Source organism: Rhodamnia argentea, chromosome 5, assembly GCF_020921035.1.
Source record: "Rhodamnia argentea isolate NSW1041297 chromosome 5, ASM2092103v1, whole genome shotgun sequence".
Classification (NCBI taxonomy): Eukaryota; Viridiplantae; Streptophyta; class Magnoliopsida; order Myrtales; family Myrtaceae; genus Rhodamnia; species Rhodamnia argentea.
Genome location: NC_063154.1, coordinates 7,523,636 through 7,545,109, shown reverse-complemented (window position 1 = coordinate 7,545,109; position 21,474 = coordinate 7,523,636). Strand labels below are relative to the sequence as shown.

Sequence of the window (21,474 nt, the reverse complement as noted above, 5' to 3'; positions counted from 1 at the left end):
GCTGCAGAACAAATCTGGCAGAAATTATGGTGAGGGAAAATGGATCCAAGTAGATATTGCTGATGAAGCATGTAACACCCTAAATTTTGGGCGATAAAAATAGTGGAATCTAGTCTATGGAACGACTAGAAAATTTTAATTTGATGCCCAAGATCGGATGTTAAGGAATTAGAAATTGCAAATCGAAAATTTCCGGGACCAATACTCGAATTGGAATAAATTCCGATTAAATGAGTAATTGCGTCTTAGAATTAGAAAATTTCATATTAATCCTCGTTCGGGCTATTTTGACTCGTGTTCTGATTAAATAACCCACCGTCGGGTTTCCGGACGGCCGAATTACCTAGGGTGTGAAATTACCAAAATACCCCCGGCCAAAATGCGAAATTACGAAAATACCCCTAGGGTTTTATGAGCTAAAAGACAAGGCTATTAACTCAGTGGACCCCACCAGACCAGCTCAACCCTTAGTGATCTCTCCAGAATTCTCTCTCTCTCTCTCTTTCCCTCACACGTGCACACACAGCCCCCCCCCCTCCCCCCCCATTTCCACCGACTTGCTCCAGCCCTTCTTCCTCCCTTCGTTTCTTCATTCTCAGCCACAACCACCACAGAAAACGACCACCACACCATACTACGACATCCCCAGAACCTCCTCGACCTGATCGGACCGCCACCGCACCTCCGGAAACGCCGGAAAACCCGCTGCAAAAGACCCCCGCGAACTGCCCTGTTTCTCACCAAATTTGTGCTGCAGCCGCTTTCCACCCCTATTCCGCTGTGTGTAGCCACCACCATCAAGTCCTCCGACCATCCCAACCTCTCTTTGACCTCCAGCCACCGTTTTCAACCGCCGTTAGCCACCGCGAAGCCACCGGAGGAGCTGGAACAGACCAAAACCGAACCCGCTCTGTTTTGGGCCCCTGGAGCACTGGTTCTGTGCTCAGCCCTCATCCGTCGTCACGCCGCCCTTCTCCGCCCACCTCCGGCCACCAAACACTCCCTAAAACCCCCTCAAACTTTTTCCATCAGCCCCGCGACGTGCCGTCGCCGCCGGAGCCCCGAAACAGACCCCGACCTCCTCCCCTGTTTCAGTTTCCCCTGCTGTGTTTTGTTGCTGCAGCTGCTGTTTGCTGCTGCCGGCGCCACCTCCGGTCACCGTGAGCCACCACCGGCCACCAAAATCCCCCTCCGACCACCTTGCACCTCCACCACCAACCCCGAAGCCACCCACAGCCCCTAGACTCCCCAGAACAGCCCCCAAGCCGTTCCCTGCACTGTTTCTGCAATTGGTTGCCCTGTTTTTGGGCTGGGCCGGGTTTGTTGAGCCCAAATCTGTGGGCCCGCGAGCTGGGCTGAGGCCCAATTAATTTGGGCACAAAGTTGGGCCTTATATTAGGCCCGTGGATGAATTAAATCGGGAGTTGGGTCCGTAGTTCGAGGTTTTTGGTTCGCGACCCGTTCGAGCTCAAAGTTCGCACCAAGGGTTTTTCGGAGGATCGTCATCGGCTTAACCTCGCGCAATTAACGGTGAGTCGACCTCTAATCCTTGGCTAAGTCGTTAATTATGTTTGGATTAGTTTAATTAGATTACTAGGGTGCTTTGGTAGATTAATTAGAGCCGGTTTAGGTTAAATGGCCCTAATTAATTGGATTAATTTGATTGAGGCTAGTTTGGATGGAATAAGTGATTAATTGATTGACATTGCTTGATCGCAAGTGAATAATGGGTCAAGAATGAGCGTATGACTGATTGATGATTTGGATTTAATTACGTACCATTGGATTGAACGTTTGTCATTGAATTATTGATCTACGCTCGATTATAATATATGTGGATTAATTGATGAAATGCCCTGACGAATGGCTAGTTAAATTGATTGATTGGTTGGAGTTCGATCACTTGATTTATGGATGCGAAGTCGCATGGATAACATATGCATTTGTGTGATTACTCAAGAGTTTTGCGGTGTGAGCATATCGTGTGAGCATTTGACTAAATGTGGATTATAAATTGGTTACTTGCTGAGTATGCTTGAGTGGTTATACGATGGATTATTCTTGTCAAGTTTGTACCGTGCCGGTCGTACGGAATAATACAACTTGTCAAATGCACGTCAATTTGTGCCGTGCCGGTCGTACGGATTACACGGATTGACGGATGCCGGTCGCAGCTTGTAACGGACCGAAGCCCCTACGGGGATTCTTGATAGTGCCGTGTCGTGCCGGTCGTACGAGTCACACGGGCTATCGTATGCCGTCGCCGGAAGTAAGGGACGAAGCCCGGTCCCGCCGGTCGTAGTGTAAAGTCACACCGGTCGTGTGCAATTGGGCCGGATGGCCGTTAATAATTAGACCACGTGTGGTGTCTGCGTGTGTGATTGACGTGACAATCATGATTGATATGTGTGGTATATTATGTCTAATATTGCATAATGCATGATTTCCAGCAAGTGAGCTGCATGTGATTGGAATAAATATATATTATATGTGATTGACTGTTAGGACTCTCTAGACGAATCAATGCCTTAGCCGGGCTTAGACGTTAACTCACGGAGATTTTTATCTCACCCCGTGTTAACCATTTCGAGTCCACAGTGATGCGGCGGCCCTTCACCATGACTTCAAGGGTTCGTAGTCTTTTGGATAGGTACTGATGAGGATTTTTGGGAGTAGATGAGAATTTAACCCTACCCGACCCTTATATCTTTTTGTTGGTCTTAGAGAGCCGCCTCAAAGAATGGGGTTGTATGTGACTATAGCTCCGTAGGGTTAATGGTCATCTGCTTTTAATACTGTCTTGACAGTTGTTCTAGTATATGACCGATGTTGTTGACTTTATTTCTATCCCTACTTTTTTTCTTGATTTGGGAGAATTCGGGTTTCCGCATGTGCGCTATAGTATAGACGGTCAATAACGTACCTGGGGCGTTATCTTTTATGACGGAAGGCGTTTTGGTAGGGATGCCGCGTACTCGAGAGTCGTGGCGTGACAAAGCAGCTAATCCATAACCGGCGAGGCGGCTCGACCAGATCCGGCTAGCTCTGTCTTTCCTGACCTTGGAGGGACCATTGTCGCCATGGCTGCTGATCTAGAGATGAACTAGCAATGAGGTCCTCCATATCTGGAGATGGAGCTCTTCATGGTGATGGACCTCTTCGTTGGGAAGACGGTGCCCAAACCTGGAGTCACAGGAGGCACCAAGCTAAGCCCGTCCTTCCTCGACCGCTGGCCAAAAGCTTTCATTTTCACCATATTTAAGTGGTGAGTCCACACAGGTCAACCAACGCTTCTTCGTTTTCGAACTGAAGGCCGGCGATTGACTAGGAAAAGTGAAGCCTTCTCTTCTGGTTCTGTATAACCAGAAGACGAATTCTATTATACGTATAACGTCCTCTCCGACTGTTGAAAAGCATTCCTGTTGTGGGAAAGTGCATTCCTACTGGTTTTGTCATACTTTTGATTGGGAAGTTTTCTGACAAGGATTTGTGTCCTTTGCAACAGGCGACAAGGCGATTTGGCGACGAAAGTCGCAATAGGTACTCCATTAGAACTACATTATATCTCATTCACAAATTCACTAGGACCTTAGATTAACAAAGTGATGGACTGAAATTGTTGCCTGCAAATATTTTGCTTTTCACTAGTCGGCTGCGTCAGGAGTTGGAACTGCGATTGTCATTCTTGTAGTCTATTCCTTCAGGGAGAAACCGCTGTTAAGAAAACATATGGCTTTGATGATGGGAAAGAAAGGACATTCCGCGGCCGCACAGTGAATCGAGGGACTAATCTCTTCGAAGAGACATACCTACAAAGATATCAAGAGGATGACCAATTCCTTTCAGGAAAAGTTGGATCAAGGAGGTTATGGTTATGTCTACAAAGGCAAGCTTCAAGACTGTAAACTTGTGGAGAAGAACTTATTAACGAAAGTTGCGAGCATAAGCACGACTTCTCATGTCAATCTTGTCAGCCTCCTGGGCTTTTGCTTTGAGGGACGCATAGGAGCTGTAGTTTAAGAGTTCATGCCCAATGGATCACCGGAAAAGTTCATATTCAAAAGCAACACTTTAGAGGCACATCTGCAGAGTTGTGAGATATTTTTCTACATCTCCCTAGGCATAGCACAAGGGCTAGGATACCTACATCGAGGCTGTAATGCTAGGATCTTGCATTTTGATATAAAGCCTCACAACGTTCTTCTTGATCAGAATTATTATCCGAAGATTTCCGATTTTGGTATGTCCTAGAGAAGAGAGTATCGTGTCAATGTTGGGTACACGTGGCAATGCAGGCTACATTGCTCCTGAATTGGTCATAAGGAACATCGGAGGGGTTTCTCACAAACGGATATCTACAGTTACGGCATGATGGTTATGGAAATGGTCGGCGGGAGAAAGACCTTTGAAGTTGTGGTGGACCGTATTAGCAAAATATATTTTCCTCATTGGATTCACCGACGACTTGAACTTCAGGAAGAACTCGAGTCGCATGGCATCATGAATGAGGAGGAATCGTGAAGAAGATTATCATAATCAGCTTGTGGTGCATTCAGATTGATCCAAGAGATCGTCCAGCGATGACTCCAGTCATGGACATGCTAAAAGGAAGTGTTGAGGCCTTGCAAATACCTACCAAGCCAACCTTGTCATCCTCGTCATCGAGATCCCCAGTAGCTACTACAGACGAGAATTCGCTGCTGCCATTTGATGTTACTACAGCAGCTGTATAAATTTATATCAGATTCCTGTTTTCAGAATTTTCTTCCTTTGTTGACTTCGGAGGTAACTTCAGTGAGAGTAAATGGAGTGACACGACAGAATCTTGTGTGCTTCCATTCACAAAACATCATTTTTTGTTGGTTTTTAATACATTCAAAAGAAAATGGTAAGAGCTGTTCATTGTTCGGTCGTAATTCCTGTACATCATTCTGTGATTAGCCTTGCACGCTAATGACCATTTGCTGATAATTCAATCACGATTTTAATTGTCGTAACTGGTGAGGCTAAAAGTGTACAATGACAAACGGGAAAAGAAGAAGAAGATGAAGAGACTTAGAAAAGACATCCTTAATGCGCGAATGATAACATTTTGTTTCTCTTCTAAATCTATTGGAATAGAAACCCTTTTGGTCACGCAATTTCATTTTTCTATTTCTGAAACAATAATTTATTTCAAAAATAAGTTTGGAACAGAAATGGAAAGTTAACATTTTTTGCTTTTTTTTATTTTTGGAATAGAAATGTGAATTAAGGAATTCTTCTTATTGCTCACTCATTCTCTCTCGCATGCAGTCTCCCTCTTTCTCACGTCCTAGTTGCTAGCCGAGTCGGCTAGTCCGCCAACCGCCATTCGACGTTCACTGTCCGCAAGTCGCTGGCCACTGTCCACCGGCAACCATAGAATTTTTATGTTGTTAGCATAAAAATTTATATTCTTGTATCTTTATCAAACGTGTTTCTCTATTCAGAAACTCGTCTAGGAATAGGAATAGAAAAATCTCTTTCAAGCAAGAAATTATTTCTAGGAATAGAATGGTTATCATTCACGTCCTTTATATGTACCGACAGTGTGAAAGCATGCTAAGATCAATGGCTCAATGGTCGATGTATTAAACAACCAATTCTAGGACAGTTAGGATTAACAATTTGATAAATGAGTGTCCGAAATTTGAATACTCGATAAAAGGGTATTAACTCTATCGTGAAAAGTTGTCATGCCTAAGGTGTTAAATAATTCAATACATTTCAACATTCCATAAATCGTATACTCTTAATGAATATTGATTAACGTTCTTACTATTCTTAAGGTCCTTGTTAAGGCTATGAGAGGGATATAACCTGGTCATGTCCATGGTGTCCGAGAAGTATCGAGTGATCCACATGAATAGGATCGCTTGGATCCTTGAGGTCGCAAGCACAGATGTCTCGGAAGAGATATATGTCTTGCAACATATTCATTACACCACTCTAGACTTCAGCCTCTCCGACTACACTTCCATGACCTCAATTCCACCTCATTCTATGATTGCGATCATCGACGATCCCTCACCTAGCTTATTCGTTCTCTTGTCTCCATCTTTCGACATGGCTACTTCACTGTAGAGGCGGATTCTGCAAACCAGGTACCCGAGAACTGCAGTTTCAGTGTCCTTATCCTGGTTACCAAGAAGTGAAGCTCTAGCTCTACGGCCTCCTTCAGAGGGTGGCGATTACAGTGCTGCTACTCATGAAGTCTCGAACAAAGGCTTCGAGATCATCTGGACTGTTGATACAAAGCAGTGCAAAGAATGCACAAAATGGCTTTTCAAGATTCCCCTTGGCTTTCAGGATTTATCACCTGCTGTTCATAAGGTTTTGTGTCCTAGCAGCAAAGCCTGGAATTTGCTGGTCGAAAATATAGTTTGTTTTTTAAGGAATAGTTGCATCAGGAGCTGGAATTGTGCTCGACATCATTGTTATGCATTCCTACAGGAAGACACCGATTATCAGGAAAATTATGGCTTTGATGAACCAGAGGAGCTGACATTTCAATGGCAGGATGAAAATCGAGGGACTCATCTCTTCGAGAAGACACACCTGCGAAGACATCGAGAGGATGACAGACTCTTTCAAAGAAAAGCTAGGCCAGAGAGGCCATGGCTGCGTGTACAAAGGCAAGCTCCAAGACGGTCAACTGGCGGCGGTGAAGCTTCTAAAGGAGCTTTGGTTTATGTTTTCATGCCCTATTAATCCCTCAAAAAGTTCATATTCAACGGGAGCAACACTTCGTAGATAGAACAGCAGTTTTTTTTTTTTTGGTCGAAAGATGTTGAGTTGGCAGTTGGCACACATTGTACAAAATTTCGCTCGAACAAAGCTTACGGACTAGAGTACTTGCATCGAGGTTGCAACATAAGGATTTTGCACTTCGATGTCAAGCGTCACCACATTCTCCTGGATGGAAACTATTGTCTTGATGACTTTGATCTTGCCCCAAAAGAGGAGAGCATGGCGTAGATGCCAGAAGGAAGTGTCGAGGCTCAAGATCTCTCCCCCGCTTGTACAGGTGAAACTGAGACTCTCCAAAAGATTAATGACTCCAGTCGGGTTTAATCTAATGTCATTAATCAAGCATTTTTTTTAAACATATGTTGTTTCATTTGAAGAGTTATTCTATGGAACTAGTTAGGCAAACGAATGTTCTGACCCCCCCAAAAAAAATCAACGAGAGTTACGACGGTAGGAACCAAACTTTTTTCATAATTAAGATTATGCTCAGTATCTGAAAAATTCCTTGTTATCTATGCTTAATCAGTGATCCTAAAGTACTCAATCAACGACACATGCGCCTAAATATACTCCTCAGTCCTCGCGTATTAGTTTCCAGAATTCTCCCGCGCTGAATTTTTGAGCGCTGATTTCCATTTTTCGGACAAAAGACGAAAGAGAATGTAACCAACAAACGAAGTTATCTTAAGTCGAAGAAATTTTTAGTGGTCCATCCTCAATTCGAGTTTCGAAGTGCGTTTAAGGAATCTCGTTGATATTCGTGATTTTATCCCTGTAACTGTGCCAAGAACCGCTTAATTAACAATCGGTGCTTAATGATCCATTCGAAGTATAACAAGACAACCCTATTAAAATTACAAACAACCCTCGAGGTACCGCTAATTGCTTTGCTATTAACTACAGATTACGCTTTGTTTTGCATACAGAACACTCCCGCTTGAGCCCTAAAGTCAACGGTTGCCTTAGTTTATGTTGGGTTAAATCGGAATTCGGTTCTTAAATGAGAGCATTTTAGTCCAAAAACCAAATCAAAGTTCAGTTCTTAAACGAGAGCATTTCAGTCCAAAAACCACATACAATTTACAGAAACTTGGAAAGAATTAATTAAAGAAAAAGAGTACTTATAATCCTTAAATCAATGACGGGTATGTTATATTTTGTGAAACTACCGTCACCTGTTGTAAGAGCTCCAATTATTAGATGAAGTCGTTGTTTATTATTTGATTATTTCATCACTCTCCCTCGCAGCAAGTCTAGTATTAAGCGTGAAAATATGTAATTAGAGAAGCAAATAGGGACCGGAAAAGATATGAACTCGGGACCTCGTACTCTAATATCATGTGAGACTATGTAAGACTCAATTATTTTAAAAGCTTAAATTATTAGAAGAGGACATGATTAAAAATTTAATATTTCATCACTCCCCATGAAAGCCACTTCAATAGAATTGAGGCCGCTCATATAAAGTTTAACCGGCAGGGTATGGTCTATTTTTCCTAATATTGTCAACACAAGTCCTATTTTCAATTACTTTGTCAATGTTGCCCAGCACGAATTTCCAATTCCACCCTCCGACTTCAGCTTCAATTTACACTCGTGCCCCAACCCCCTTTCTCTCTCCTTGGGCTTTGCAGAGGAAACACAAAACCTACTTTTCCCTCCTCCCTCGCTCCCTCGGCTTCACTTCACCTCTCTCTCTCTCTCTCTCTGCGCAGGGCCACAATGTCGCCGCCTCTTCACCTGAAGAAGCTCATCTCCTTCCTCCTCCTCCTCCACTTCTCTTCCCTCCAAGCTTCCGCCGCCAACCCAGACTCCGAGCCTCTCCTGGCCTTCAAAGCCGCCTCCGACGCCGGCGACAAGCTCGCCAACTGGAACTCCTCCACCGACGCCTGCTCGTGGCTCGGCGTCTCCTGCCTCCACGGCCGCGTCTCTCGCCTCGTCCTCGAGAGCCTCGACCTCCGCGGCTCCATCCAGCCCCTCACCTCCCTCTCTCAGCTTCGCGTCCTCAGCCTCAAGCGCAACCGTTTCTCGGGTCGGGTCCCGGATCTGTCCAACCTCACGGCCCTGAAGCTCATCTTCCTCTCCCACAATGGCTTCTCCGGCGGGTTCCCGGCTTCCGTGCTTTCGCTCTCGAGGCTCTATCGGCTCGATCTGTCCTTCAACAACTTCTCAGGTGACGTCCCGGCGGCACTCAACGGGTTGACCCACCTGCTGACCCTGAGGCTCGAGGGGAACGGCTTCTCGGGCCCCATTTCAGGCCTGGAACTCCCGAACCTCCAGGACTTCAACATCTCCCGCAACAGGCTCGCCGGCAAAGTGCCCAAGTCGCTGTCGGGGTTCCCCGAGTCTGCATTTGCGGAGAACTCGGCTCTGTGTGGGTACCCACTGAAGAAATGCGATGCCGCCGTCGGCGACCCGACTCGACCCGGGTCCGATGGGGCCATCGCGTCCCCATTGAGCCCCAGCCCGAAGCCCAACACCGTGGCCTCATCCCCGAGCTCGATGCCCGTGACCGTGACGCCGGCCGCTGCCTCGTCGGGCCCTCGCCGCTCCGGTGCAGCCCACATCAAGCCCGCGGCCCTGATCGCCATCATAGTCGGCGACGTCCTAGTGCTTGTGGCAATCTCTCTCCTGCTCTATTGCTACTTCTGGAGGAGCTACGTTGGCGAGAAGAAGAACTCGAAGCTCCTGGAGAGCGAGAAGATCGTGTACTCGTCCAGCCCATACCCAGCAGCAGCCGCCGCCGCAGTGGCAGCGGCTAACAACCCCGCCGGGTACGAGAGAGGGAGGATGGTGTTCTTCGAGGGGGTGAAGCGGTTCGAGCTGGAGGACCTGCTGAGGGCGTCAGCGGAGATGCTGGGGAAGGGAGGGTTCGGGACGGCGTACAAGGCGGTGCTGGACGACGGGAACGTGGTGGCGGTGAAGCGGCTGAAGGACGCGAGCGTGGGTGGGAGGAGGGAGTTCGAGCAGCACATGGAGCTGCTGGGGAGGCTGGGCCACCCCAACGTGGTGAGCCTGCGGGCTTACTACTTCGCGAGGGAGGAGAAGCTGCTGGTCTACGACTACATGGCTAATGGGAGCTTGTTTTGGCTCCTTCACGGTACGTGCGTTGCTTCCAAATCGTTTGCTAAGTTCTCTTCTTCTCTGTTCGAAATTGCATTTGTTTTGTTGCTATGTTTTAGTCCTAGAACTGGTATTGATCGTTCCATGGCTGGACAAAGGTCTGTCCTTGATTAGTTCAAGTTGATCTGACTCGATCCACTGCCTCTTGTCAACTCAAAACACTTCGTTCCTTTAAGACAATTCACCACGACCCTTCTGGGTGAACAGTAGTAAACACGCTCCATAAATTGCCGCACCAGCACATTTACGCGAAGCCTTCAATGCCGAGCGACAAGTTTCGTGCTTCTTTGCATCTTTCTCTTTCGGAGTTATCACAGAGCTTGAGCATTGGAAGCGAGTAAGCTAAAAGACAAAGGGACAAAGGGATTTTGATTATTGTCGTCGGTCTCTGTTGTTTGGGAGATTGGTCTGGTCTGGTCTGGTGGGTGTGGTCCACTGAGAGTACCAGAGGCCGAGGCCGAGGGCATTATTACGGACAAGGGGAACAGTTATAGAACGTGACAGAAACCTGCGACTTAAATTGCCATCCGTGAACAGAGCCAAACGCTCGTCTTTCTTCATTTTTTTAGTAACAAGGGGGACCCTCCTCCACGACGTCGTTTCTCCTGGGAAGGAGGATAGATAGCTTTATTTAGCTTCTTAATTACCCTTTTCCTTTCTTTTTCTTTTTTTTGGTCGAATGATGTTTTGAATATTTTCGTCTTTTTTATCTTTTCAAACGTTAATCTCAATTTTTCTGCTGTCTCCTTCGCTTTCGTTTCCTTTTCTGGGGAATATTTATTCTCTGCGGTCTTTCCTTGCTGAACACTTTCCAAAAGTGTGTGCTCCTGTAGGGCCTTCGTCCGCGCACTGTTATCGCCATCATTACCTCTGACCCGACCTCTGTTCTTTATTCAAATAGTGGAATCTGCATCATCATGACTATGGGTTAAGATCCCCGTTCTTGATGTTAATCTTGGTGAAGCTCCTCGTGTAATAATTAGACCGAATCTTCATCACCTTTTGCTTTAGAGGACATCCGACTGGGTAAAGCTGCCTGGATTAGCATGTCGCCCCTCTTTCAACGTAAATTCCAATGATTCGATCGAAGCCTTTGTCGTTGCGAATTAACATGATGGGGAATCTTTTAGTGTTAATTGCGGAATGTTCTTGCCAAATGAAGCGATTTGGTACGGGAAAGTAATCGAATTGCTGTGTGTTGGTCGCGGAATCCCATAATGGGAGCAGTGCGGATGATTTTTCTCACAAACTGATGAGTCAAAGATTGTTCTTTGGTGACTGTAGGGAACCGAGGAGTGGGCAGAACGCCGCTGGACTGGACCACCCGCCTCAAGCTCGCGGTGGGCGCGGCCCGCGGCCTGGCCTTCATCCACAATTCGTGCAAGTCCCTCAAGCTCGTCCACGGTAACGTCAAGTCCACCAACATCCTCATCGACCACGCTGGGAGTGCCCGCGTCTCTGACTATGGCCTCTCCGTGTTCGCCTCCCCCGCTGCTGCCGCCGCCCCCCGACCCAATGGCTACCGTGCACCCGAGGTGATCGACGGCCACCGCGGCGTCGGCAAGGTCACGCAGAAGTCGGATGTGTACTCGTTCGGGGTCGTCCTCCTGGAGCTGCTGACTGGGAAGTGCCCGTCCGTGCCTGACCACGGGAGCGGGGCCGAGTACGGCGGCGCCGGGAGCGGGGTCCTGGACCTGCCTCGGTGGGTCCAGTCGGTGGTGAGGGAGGAGTGGACGGCAGAGGTGTTCGATCTGGAGCTGATGAGGTACAAGGACATCGAGGAGGAGATGGTGGGGCTGCTCCAGATCGCCATGGCATGCACCTGCGCCTCCCCCGAACAACGGCCGAGGATGGGCCACGTGGTCCGGATGATCGAGGAGATTCGCGGGGCCGACGAGGAGTCCTCCTCCCCATGCCACGACAACCTCGAGTCCGTCTCCGATTCTCCGTCGATGTCGGAAGGCACGTGCGGGACGAGCCAGTGATCTTTACCGGGAATACTTGATATGATTTCGCAAACTCCACCGTAGTTCTGTAATTAACAAAGTCATGTGCTTTTTCCTTTTCTTCCTTGTTTCTTTTCCTCTTTGTTCCATCTTCCATTTGTTTTCTTTTTGACCAGTCGATATCATCGCGAATGACATCGTGGGGGAAGGGATTGATTTGTGCTTGAGTCGCGTCATGATGAGGGATTGAGAATCATCGTGCTTAATGAAGAGGGTGCTTCATTGCGATCGTTTTTCTTCCTTTTTTCTGCCAATTTCGTTGAAATGTTTTATCATTTAAATAAATAAAAAAAGGAGTAGTTTAAGTATGATCATTGATCTTGAACAACTTTTTCACCCCTTTGGTTGCAATTAGCAATTTAGCATGTTTTCACTTTTGTTGAATATATATTTGGAAAAACAAGTTTTCCTTTCGGATTTCAATTTCGGGGGATAATCAATTGTTTCTTTACTTGTTTTCTTTCCCTCATGAAAATACAACATAATTTCCTGTTAAAAATCTAAACTTTATGTACAGTCCAAATTTTATCTCGCATTTATTTATAAAAAAAAAAAACAAACTTTAACTTCACTCTCAAATTTGTCCAGAACATTTTTAATCTAATAAAAAAAACCTAAACTTAAGCTCCAGTCCCAAATCTCTCTAAAAAAAAAAAAATTTTTTTTGCCTAAGAAAAACAATAACTTTAGCTTTAGTTCCAAATCTACCTCGGTAGCGCTTCATCCAAAAATCGTCATTAGCCATTCCTAATTTCCCTACTTTTCCATATCAAATAACGGTTTTGTTTTGTAGATAATTTGCCACGTCACCTTGCTGGTGTGGATTTGTTAGCAAAAAACATCATGTCGAATACCCAATGGCTATTTTTGTGCAAAAAGGCTAACATGGATAGATTTGAGACTAGATTAAAGGTTGGTGATACTTTTAGAAGAAAGAGTTCAGGGGCAGATTTGGGGTTATAATTAATTAAACTATGTGACCTTTTATTAGACAAATGGAGTTCGGAACACATTTGGGACTAAACCTAAAGTTGGAGGTTTTTTTAAGAAATTAGGGCGTGAAAAACCGTAAATTTAATAACTTAAAGTCTTGAACAAAAAAGAAAAAGTCAGCAGGCATAGATCGAGTCACCCCAATTAGAAAGTCATCTGCTGTTGGGCTGGGCTTTAGCAAGCTTAGGATATGGGCTCAATTACGTGGGCCTACAAAATGAAAGCATTAAGACACTGAACATAAAGAACAACCAACGGAAAGTAGAACACACACAGAAAAAAAATTAAGGATTTGGTTAAGGGCTATACTTTCCTCCATCCCTATTTTGAGGAAAATTTCTCCAACCATGCCTCGGATTGTGAGGTTACCAAGGTTTAAAAGGGTACGGATGTGACCTACATCCACGTCTAAATTTAACTAAAAATTTCATTTGTGGGCAAAAATTGCGGCTTGGTTTCGGTTTGAAACCGGACCAAACCCATATTTCTTCTTTCTTTTTGTGTAATTTCATAAAGTTAAGCTCACTAAACTAGTTTTAGAAGGAGCATTTATTTATTTATTTTAAAATACTTCAATTATTATTATTTTTTTACAATGAGCTACTTCTGTATAAATGGTTGAAGTTATGAAGAGAATTAATGTGTTTTACAATACGGTTAGCGGCTCAGTTTGGCTTGTAAGAAGTTGAAAGCCACACCGTGGAAAATGATTTTATTTGATTATACATGGTTTCTCCTTGCGTCACATGTAATTTGTTCCTTTTTACCAAATAAATTACAAGCGGGCATGAACATTCAAAAGTCAAAACACCGCACGCGAGTGGTGACAAATTCACGATTTCGTTGACCAATGACTTATAAGCCAAACTAGGGAGAAGTGCATTAGTCGATGTGGGACAAAATCCCACATCCGGATGATGGGGTCTCGCACGATGGGAGCCACCGTGCATCGTAAAGATAATAATTGCTTCACATATAATCAGTGCTTTGCAAATCAAAATACTTTCGATTCCATGTGTACAAAAAGGTCATTTGAACGTTGAAGTGTACATGGCGCATCATTGGTCAGAAAACTTGATTGTTGCATGCGAAGCTCTACGTTCTATACATGATCGACAGTGTACAATGTTGTTCAATGTTTGAAGATGAAATTATAGTAAAAAAAAAAAAAAAAAAAGAGTAAACTTTTGGAAAGGTCAACTAGGCTAGATCCTTTGCCCTATTGATCATTGCCGGGAAAAAAAAAAGAATATTGAACGAATAATGAATGATTCTTTCGCTCCTTTTTTGTTATTTTCTTGGGAGATGATCTACCTATTGAAGTGCATGACCTTGGGTGCAAACCTCAGCAACCGGTCAAGAGAGCTGGGCAAGAACTTCCTCGCGAACAAGAAGCACACGCTCGTCACCTCCCCGTTGTACTCGCACCGCCTCCCGTTACCATCCCTCAGCCTCTCCAGGAACTCCACCGTGATCTCGTTCCTCACGAACCGGTTCGGGTGCGGCCCACCCTTCGACCAGTCGACGTAGGTCAACGTCCGGTTCGCGTTGCTTGCCCCGAACTTCATGTTCATGAGGGTCGGCAGGTAGTGCTCGTCGGCGTAGCAGGCGCGCTTGCAGTGCTTCTGGAACAGAGGGAAGTAAGTACGGTCGGCCACCACCTCGACGGCGAGCCTCCGGTCCATCTCGAACCACTGCGACCCCTTGCGCCAGTCGTGCATCGCGATGCGTGGGGACATCGCAAAGCTGTACCGGCCGCGGCCGACGGGGCCCAGCAGGTCGTAGACCTCGACAAAGGTCTGGGTGGAGTTGACGAGATAGGAGTAGATGGTGGAGAAGTTGAAGAGCGGGATGCACGTCTCGGAGAGCAGGATGAAGCGCTCGTTCGCGACGTCAAGGAGGGCGTTGGCGAGGAGGCGCCGCTCGGCCTCGATCATGTTGACCTTTCCCCACGCGACTTCCTGCATTTCGCAAGGACAATCGGCACATTATATAACAAAGAAAAAAAAATTGGACAAGCTTAATTTATGGATGATGTGATGGATATAATCAATCATACTTTATACTTCAGAAAAACACAAGGTCACAGAGTCATTGGTGTCGGTGAATGAGTATTATGAAGCTCTGCAAATAAGATCTTCCGATTCTATTTCTACCATTTCTGTGATGCAAATTCAAGAATGGACCGACTGGTAGCTAAGTTAACAGGTCATGTCATGAGATCACATGCAATATAAGAAAATGGTGGAACCCCCGGGTTGGAAAGATGGACCGATCATTTAGCTGGAATGGGGCGGTCAATTTGGGCCCAACGTATTGAATGGGCTAAGCCAATGTCGCCGCGAAAACACAAGATCTAACCTAAGCAATAATGTTCGACTCCTGCCAAGATTCAATTCGAGATTTACCAATCGTCTTCTTCTATATATGCGCTTCTGCCAAGATTCTAAATGAAGAAACTCCGTCACATAAATCTTTTGATCAACACTTGCCGTCCGTGGCGGCAACAACACCAAATATCTCACCTCGTCGCATGCTCTAATGAGTAAATCCTCCTTCGTTTGGGACCTCACAACATGTCACGCGGGCTTTAAGTAACTCTAGTGTAAAAAACCCTAAGCGATTTCGTAACTCATCGTCTCTACGCAATTGTTATTTCCTAGTTCATCTTATTTTTCTTGCAAAGCAAACATGCATGTAATTTGGAATAAAAAAACATGTCGCAACCTTATGCAAATCGAACAAACTGAAGGTTATCCAGAAAGCAAAAGCAGACGAAACAATTACTGTTTCTTTAATGTTTCCCGTCTAAAACCTCCAAAAAGGTAACGGGTATATGACAAATGACAAGGAAGAAGATGTATCATGTGAAGCTGACTAATGATACTAACCTTGCTGGGAATTCTTCTGCCGTGAAACACCGAGTCTTCCGGCTCCGTCTCGTTCCACGGCGGGTTCGAGTGCACGTAAACCGAGTACAGCCCCTCGTGCCCTTTGAAGAACTTGTCCCACAGAGGAGCCAATGCAACAGGACCCTTGGTTAAGAACAGGAACGCGACCTTGGGCGTCCTCTCGAACGGGTACTCGGGGATCCGCGGGCTCATCGACGCCCGCCACAGCAGCTCCTCGTCCTCCATGTCGTGCGCGATCGGCGCCGGCTTCAGGTACTCCGCTAGCCCCACGTGGCGGGCAGCCGGCGGCTGCGGCTGCGTCGTCATCGGCGAAAGGCGGAGCTGGGTGAAGTCGAGGTTGAAGGACAGGTTCTTGAGGTGGAAACTGAGGACTATTCCTAGGGTTAGGCCGCACCCGAAGATGATGATGCAGGAGAGGACGTTGGTGAATTGGAGGAGTGAATAGAAGGGCTTGAAAATCGGAATCGGCAGATTTTGGTTCTGTTGACTCTTCATTCTTTCCGCACACACTGAGAGAGAGAGAGAGAGAGAGATGGAAAGAGAAAAAGCCTTGCAGGTTTTTCTTAAACTGTTCTTTTTTCGCCCTTTTTATTCAAGTGGCTTCTCAGCTACCTTGAAGAAACTGTTTGCTAGACACAAAAAAGAAGAGTTGGGTCACACCAAGTTTTGTTTATTCCGATGGGAAAAAGCAGGTTTCTTTACTGTGGGTTTGATTCAAAGACGAACTTTTCTTTCAACGCAAGAGATGCCGCCTCAAGAAAGCAAGAAGAAACTGCTCCCGAATGTAACCAGTAAGCAAAATTAAGAACAAGGGTATTAATTATTTACAGTTTCGATGGGGGGCGAATGGAATGAAAATCAATCGTTAGATATAAATAAGGAGGAAGAATATGAGGATCTGTATCTGTGTGGTTCTTGCCCGACACACGTACTAATCGTAAGAGGAGGAGAATGAATGTTGCTGTAACGTGCGGGGAACGAATTAGTCTCGTAACTTAATGAGCTTTATGACAGATCAGTGTAGACGTACACCACAGCTGCGGTTACTATCACGAGGCATAAAATCAGATCGAGGAAATCGGAAATGCGAATCATCGCCAAATGCTCAGCACCCCCAAAAAATTTAAAAAAAACACAAGGATTTGTGCAAGAATCAACAAGAACTGATGAAGGAACAGAGAGAGATAGAGAGAGCGAGAGATGCGAAAATGGTGGGAGGATTGATTCCAATCTTGCAGACTGAGGGAGAGGGAGATAGGGAGTCTGATGTCAGCGAGGCTCCATTATATGAGCGTGTGAGAGACGACACGCCGGCTGCCCAAGCCATGCAAGTCTGGCGACGGCTTTCTGGACCATGGACTTGGACTTTCAACGTTTCTGACAACGTACTAATCACCAATTCCGGTAGGGGCAAAACCCCCCCGCTTTAAATAGGTAAAATCTCGAATACGCGGAACCCTCGGTTAATCTCGTGAATCGGATAAGGCACGGGCCTAAATATATTCTAGATGGGTGACTTAAACATGAGATTATCCGCACCTGATAATTTCGAAAGTCGGACGTACAACATTCGCTTAATCAAACCACTCGACGTCGTGTCTTGTGGGGGGTTTCTTTACATGCAGGATTTAAACGTGCTTTAGCCGACACTTTATGTCCTATCAAGAACAAAAATGAGAGGCGTTTTAGGGCACGAGGGCCATGAACAACCTACTGTTCAAAGGTGTGGACTTTCGAGAAAGCGCCTCTTAAAAGAAGGGGAAGCGAGCCAGAAGGTGCCGCTCGGCTTGGGGCGGGGAAGAAAAGGTCAGACAAAGCTGATTATCGCGGGACGTATGTAGGGGACATCTCATCAATTGTTCAAGATGGACTTGACTAGCAGCGTGGCACACGTACGAAGCAAGGCCATCAAAAGATGAGCAGCACGTTCAAGCCATTGACTCTAGCGCGTCCCGCTGCACACTCCACGCAAAATATGCGGGATTGGTCGTTGGAACGTTCCTAAGAAATCGGGGACTTGATGTGTAAAGACTTGGAAATTGATTTTGGACGGAAATGAAAATGATCTTCTATCGACCCACACGATAAGTTGGAACATTATTATGATTAGAAAATTCTAGCGTCTAAGACAAAGACAAGCTCTTTCCAAATTACTCATTGTGAATAGACCTCTAGGGAAAAAAAGAAGACAAAAGAAAATTTTCAAACAAAGACATGAAGTTGCTAAATCTTCTCAAATAAAGACTTTTGGCTAGCTGGCGAGCTTGTTTTAGTCATTAGAGATTGGGAAAATTAGTAAAGGAAAATCTAAGTATATAATTTTTTTTTATTTTTTGGGTTTTTTTTACTTGGCTTTTTTTCCTTTTTTCCTCCTTTTTTTTTTCTTTTTCTCCTTTCCTCTCCGGCCATAGCCAGGCATCGCCGACCATCGACGGCCCAAGGTGAAGGGTAGCCCACGCCGACGTCAAGCGAGGATCGCCCTCGGCTGAGTCCGGCGGCCTTGCCCAACAATGGCCAGCAGAGGAAGAGAAAAAAAGAAACAAGAAAAAATGAAAAAGAAAGGAAAAAAATAAAATAAAAAATAAAAAAAGTAAAAGGACTAAAATGCCTTTCGACCACCGAGGTCGTGGCTTTCTTTTAAACTAATATGGCAATTTCGGACCCTTATTTGAAACAAAATCCACTGCATACCCTTATTTGAGACAGTTTGGTCACTTCATACCTTTATTTGAAATAATGTCAACATCAAATTATTATTTGAGAAAATCATTATACTTCGTGCCCTTACTTGGAATTTTCTCTGAAAGAGATTACCCAAGAGACTACTCAACAATCTAAACTATTTCCATGAAGTTATTACCCATTGAGTAGTATTTTCTATGTAGGATTATTCGGAACTGAATTTCGTTCAACCTTTCGTGTAAACACGAGTGTTGTGAAAGCATGGGACTTGTCCCGTAGCGATAGAACAATTAAGTTATTCCAAATAAGTAGTAAACATACATGATACACCAATTATATGACGATCGATCATGTGTTATATAGAAACCTAAATGAATTATCACCTCAAAAAAAAAAAATTTGGAATTTATTTAAACAAATGTGATAAGGAAATGTTTTAATTGATAAATAAAAGTTTAATCATTGTGAAAATATTATTCGTTTTGATGGATTTTCTTTATTTGTTGCTACCACCATCAATGGATTGTTTGCTTATGTTGCTAGTTTATTTTTATTTTTTTGTTACATAAATCTAGGAGTGAGCATGGTTTCAGAATATAACTTGAAACCCGAAATTGGACCCACGAGGAGCTTGTCCCGTTCCAAGCTCCGAATAGGTTCCAAGGTATGCAACATAAGTTTCAGCGAACATATTCTTTTTTTAAGAATATATTCTAACGGATAGATTTCAAGTAGGTAGAACCTAGAACTTGTAACCCGTAACAAGTTTTTCTATTTTCTCGATATATATATTTTCATGATCCCGTTGTATTCCATGAATTTCGATGATGAGCGTGTAATCTGGAACTACTAGTCTAAGATTTCATTTCCGACGATATTTATGACTGACAATTTTAATTTGTTTTTGGTTCATATTTATTCATGTATCTAAATATGAATTGTGATCGATGCATTGTAGAAACAAATGATGATCATTAAAGGTGATGATTTACTGCAATCGTTCAATTAAAAATACATGTGGAACCTAGATAGACCTTGGAACCGACCCTAAAATCTATGATAGAATAGGTTTCGGGGTGTGCATGGTAGATTTCAGGATCCAAAAAGTGAGGAACTCGTTTCGACAGATAGATTCCAGATTTCATGTGGGATTTGTATGAAACCCGAAACTGCTCACCCTTATATAAATCTATTATTTTGGCCGCGTCTTGATAGTTGACTCAATTATTGCACAAACGAAATATCTAATGACTTACTACTTATTCCTCGCTAATGTCCAAGAAGTTGCATCTATTCCATCTCCCTTAATGTTTCAAAACTTGTTCACAAGTTTTTCTTCTTTTTGAAATTCCGTTGGTCATTTTAGTCATCTCACGTGAACTTCATCCGGATCTTATATCCGTCATTTGTCAAAAGATAACATGTGAACGAGGTTTTTAAGACGCGCCTTTCTCAACGTAGTCTCCATTTGTTTCACGAAAAAAAAAATTAAGAAAAAAATTCTCCAATTTTTGGTGTTTGGGGGACAGAAAATATGTGGTCAAGGAAAATGTGTTCCCGTCGATGGAAAATATCCTTCTAAATCCGGAGAAAATGATCTTCTTTTTTGAGAAAAGAGAAATCATTTTTCCCTCTATCTCAGATTTTTCTTTCCCGTGTAACTTTCTAAAATAGAAAAAATCTTCCTTTCTCTCTCCCTCATCCTCTCCTCCATCCTCGTTCTCTCTCCTCATAGTCTCTCTCCTCCATCCCCATTCTCTCTCCTCACAGTCTTTCTCTCTTTCATGCTTGCCATTCCGCTTCTAATGACAAAGTTGCGATCTGGAAGATCTTCGCCTTGATGGCAAGCTAGAGGCCAGTGAGGTGCCGCTTCAATTTCGGTCAAGCCTCGCGGCCTCACTGGCTGCTTGCCAGCCAAAGAAGAAAGGAAAAAGAAAAAGGAAAAAAAAAGATAAAATAAAATAATTAAAGAATTAATTTTAAAAATAAATTATTAAAATAACGATGACAATTGATTTTCCTTACCAAACGGCATAAATTTTTTTCCTATTCATTTTCAGATTTCAGCCAAACACCGAAAAATATCGCCATTGTCCTAGAAAATGACTTTTTGGAATACATTTTCTAGAAACAGAGATGTAATCTCATATTCCTTACTTTATTGACTTTTTTTTTGTGTACGGGTAAAATATTTTTGGTTTTTCGGTGGCTAAGATTGTCTGAATGCCTCCTCCTCCACATTAAGGTTTGTTTCACTAAATGAATGATTAGAAAAATATTTTCTTAATAATGATAGCTCATATCGCTTGAAATAATTAGTTATACAACAATTTTATGTCTAAAAATTTTCGTGAAAGATAAAAAAAAAAATCCATTCATTCATTGTTTTGAGCGCTATAAGCTATTATTTTTTGGAATTTTTTTTTTCTAAATCATTCATTTTCCATGAAATAAACGGAACCTAAGTAATCTTTGCCTTCTAGAAAATTTCATATTGCATTGCCAATCTTTTTTTTTTCTTTTTCAATATTGATCGACTCGGTCACCTACAATTTCCGATTTAAAATGAATACGGTCATTCTTTAATTCTGATATTAGTCTTAATTTAGCATATTTTAGGTTATCTAAGAAATTAATGAGTTAAACCTCGTTTAGTGCTAGACTTTAGCTTCTTAGCCGTGTTTGTTCATAATCTGTTAAAAGCTTTTAATTTTGTTAGTTATATGTAGTTTAACTATGATTCTAATGTTTTAGAACTTTGTGATATGCGGTTTTGTCGGAAGATTGGACACGTGTCACCAATGGAGAGGAGCACGTGTCAAGTTCTCCAAGGAGAACCACTGCTTATATTCAATTATATTTAATTTTTCATGTGGGACATGCTACACAAATACATACATTCCAAAGTAACACCCACGTCCGACCGACCAAAGATAAAGATAGAAAATAACACCAAACTATTCTCAATCAAAATTTCCAAAGTTCTG

At 43.9% G+C, this 21,474-nt stretch overlaps 2 protein-coding genes across 2 annotated transcripts; one reads left to right on the top strand and one right to left on the bottom strand.

The window, feature by feature from the left end:
* Positions 1 to 8,359: 8,359 nt before the first annotated feature.
* LOC115750415 (probable leucine-rich repeat receptor-like protein kinase At1g68400) lies at positions 8,360 to 12,129 on the top strand. Its single transcript, XM_030687755.2, has 2 exons — positions 8,360 to 9,871; positions 11,179 to 12,129. The coding sequence occupies exons 1-2, from the start codon at positions 8,494 to 8,496 to the stop codon at positions 11,877 to 11,879; spliced, it is 2,079 nt and encodes a 692-aa protein (XP_030543615.1). The 5' UTR covers positions 8,360 to 8,493; the 3' UTR covers positions 11,880 to 12,129.
* Positions 12,130 to 14,041: 1,912 nt separating this feature from the next.
* On the bottom strand, positions 14,042 to 17,058 carry LOC115754072 (glycosyltransferase BC10). Its single transcript, XM_030692994.2, has 2 exons — positions 15,785 to 17,058; positions 14,042 to 14,854 (listed from the first exon to the last, which is right to left on the bottom strand). Exons 1-2 carry the CDS (start codon positions 16,298 to 16,300, stop codon positions 14,204 to 14,206), a joined length of 1,167 nt encoding a protein of 388 aa, XP_030548854.1. The 5' UTR covers positions 16,301 to 17,058; the 3' UTR covers positions 14,042 to 14,203.
* Between the last annotated feature and the right edge of the window lie 4,416 nt (positions 17,059 to 21,474).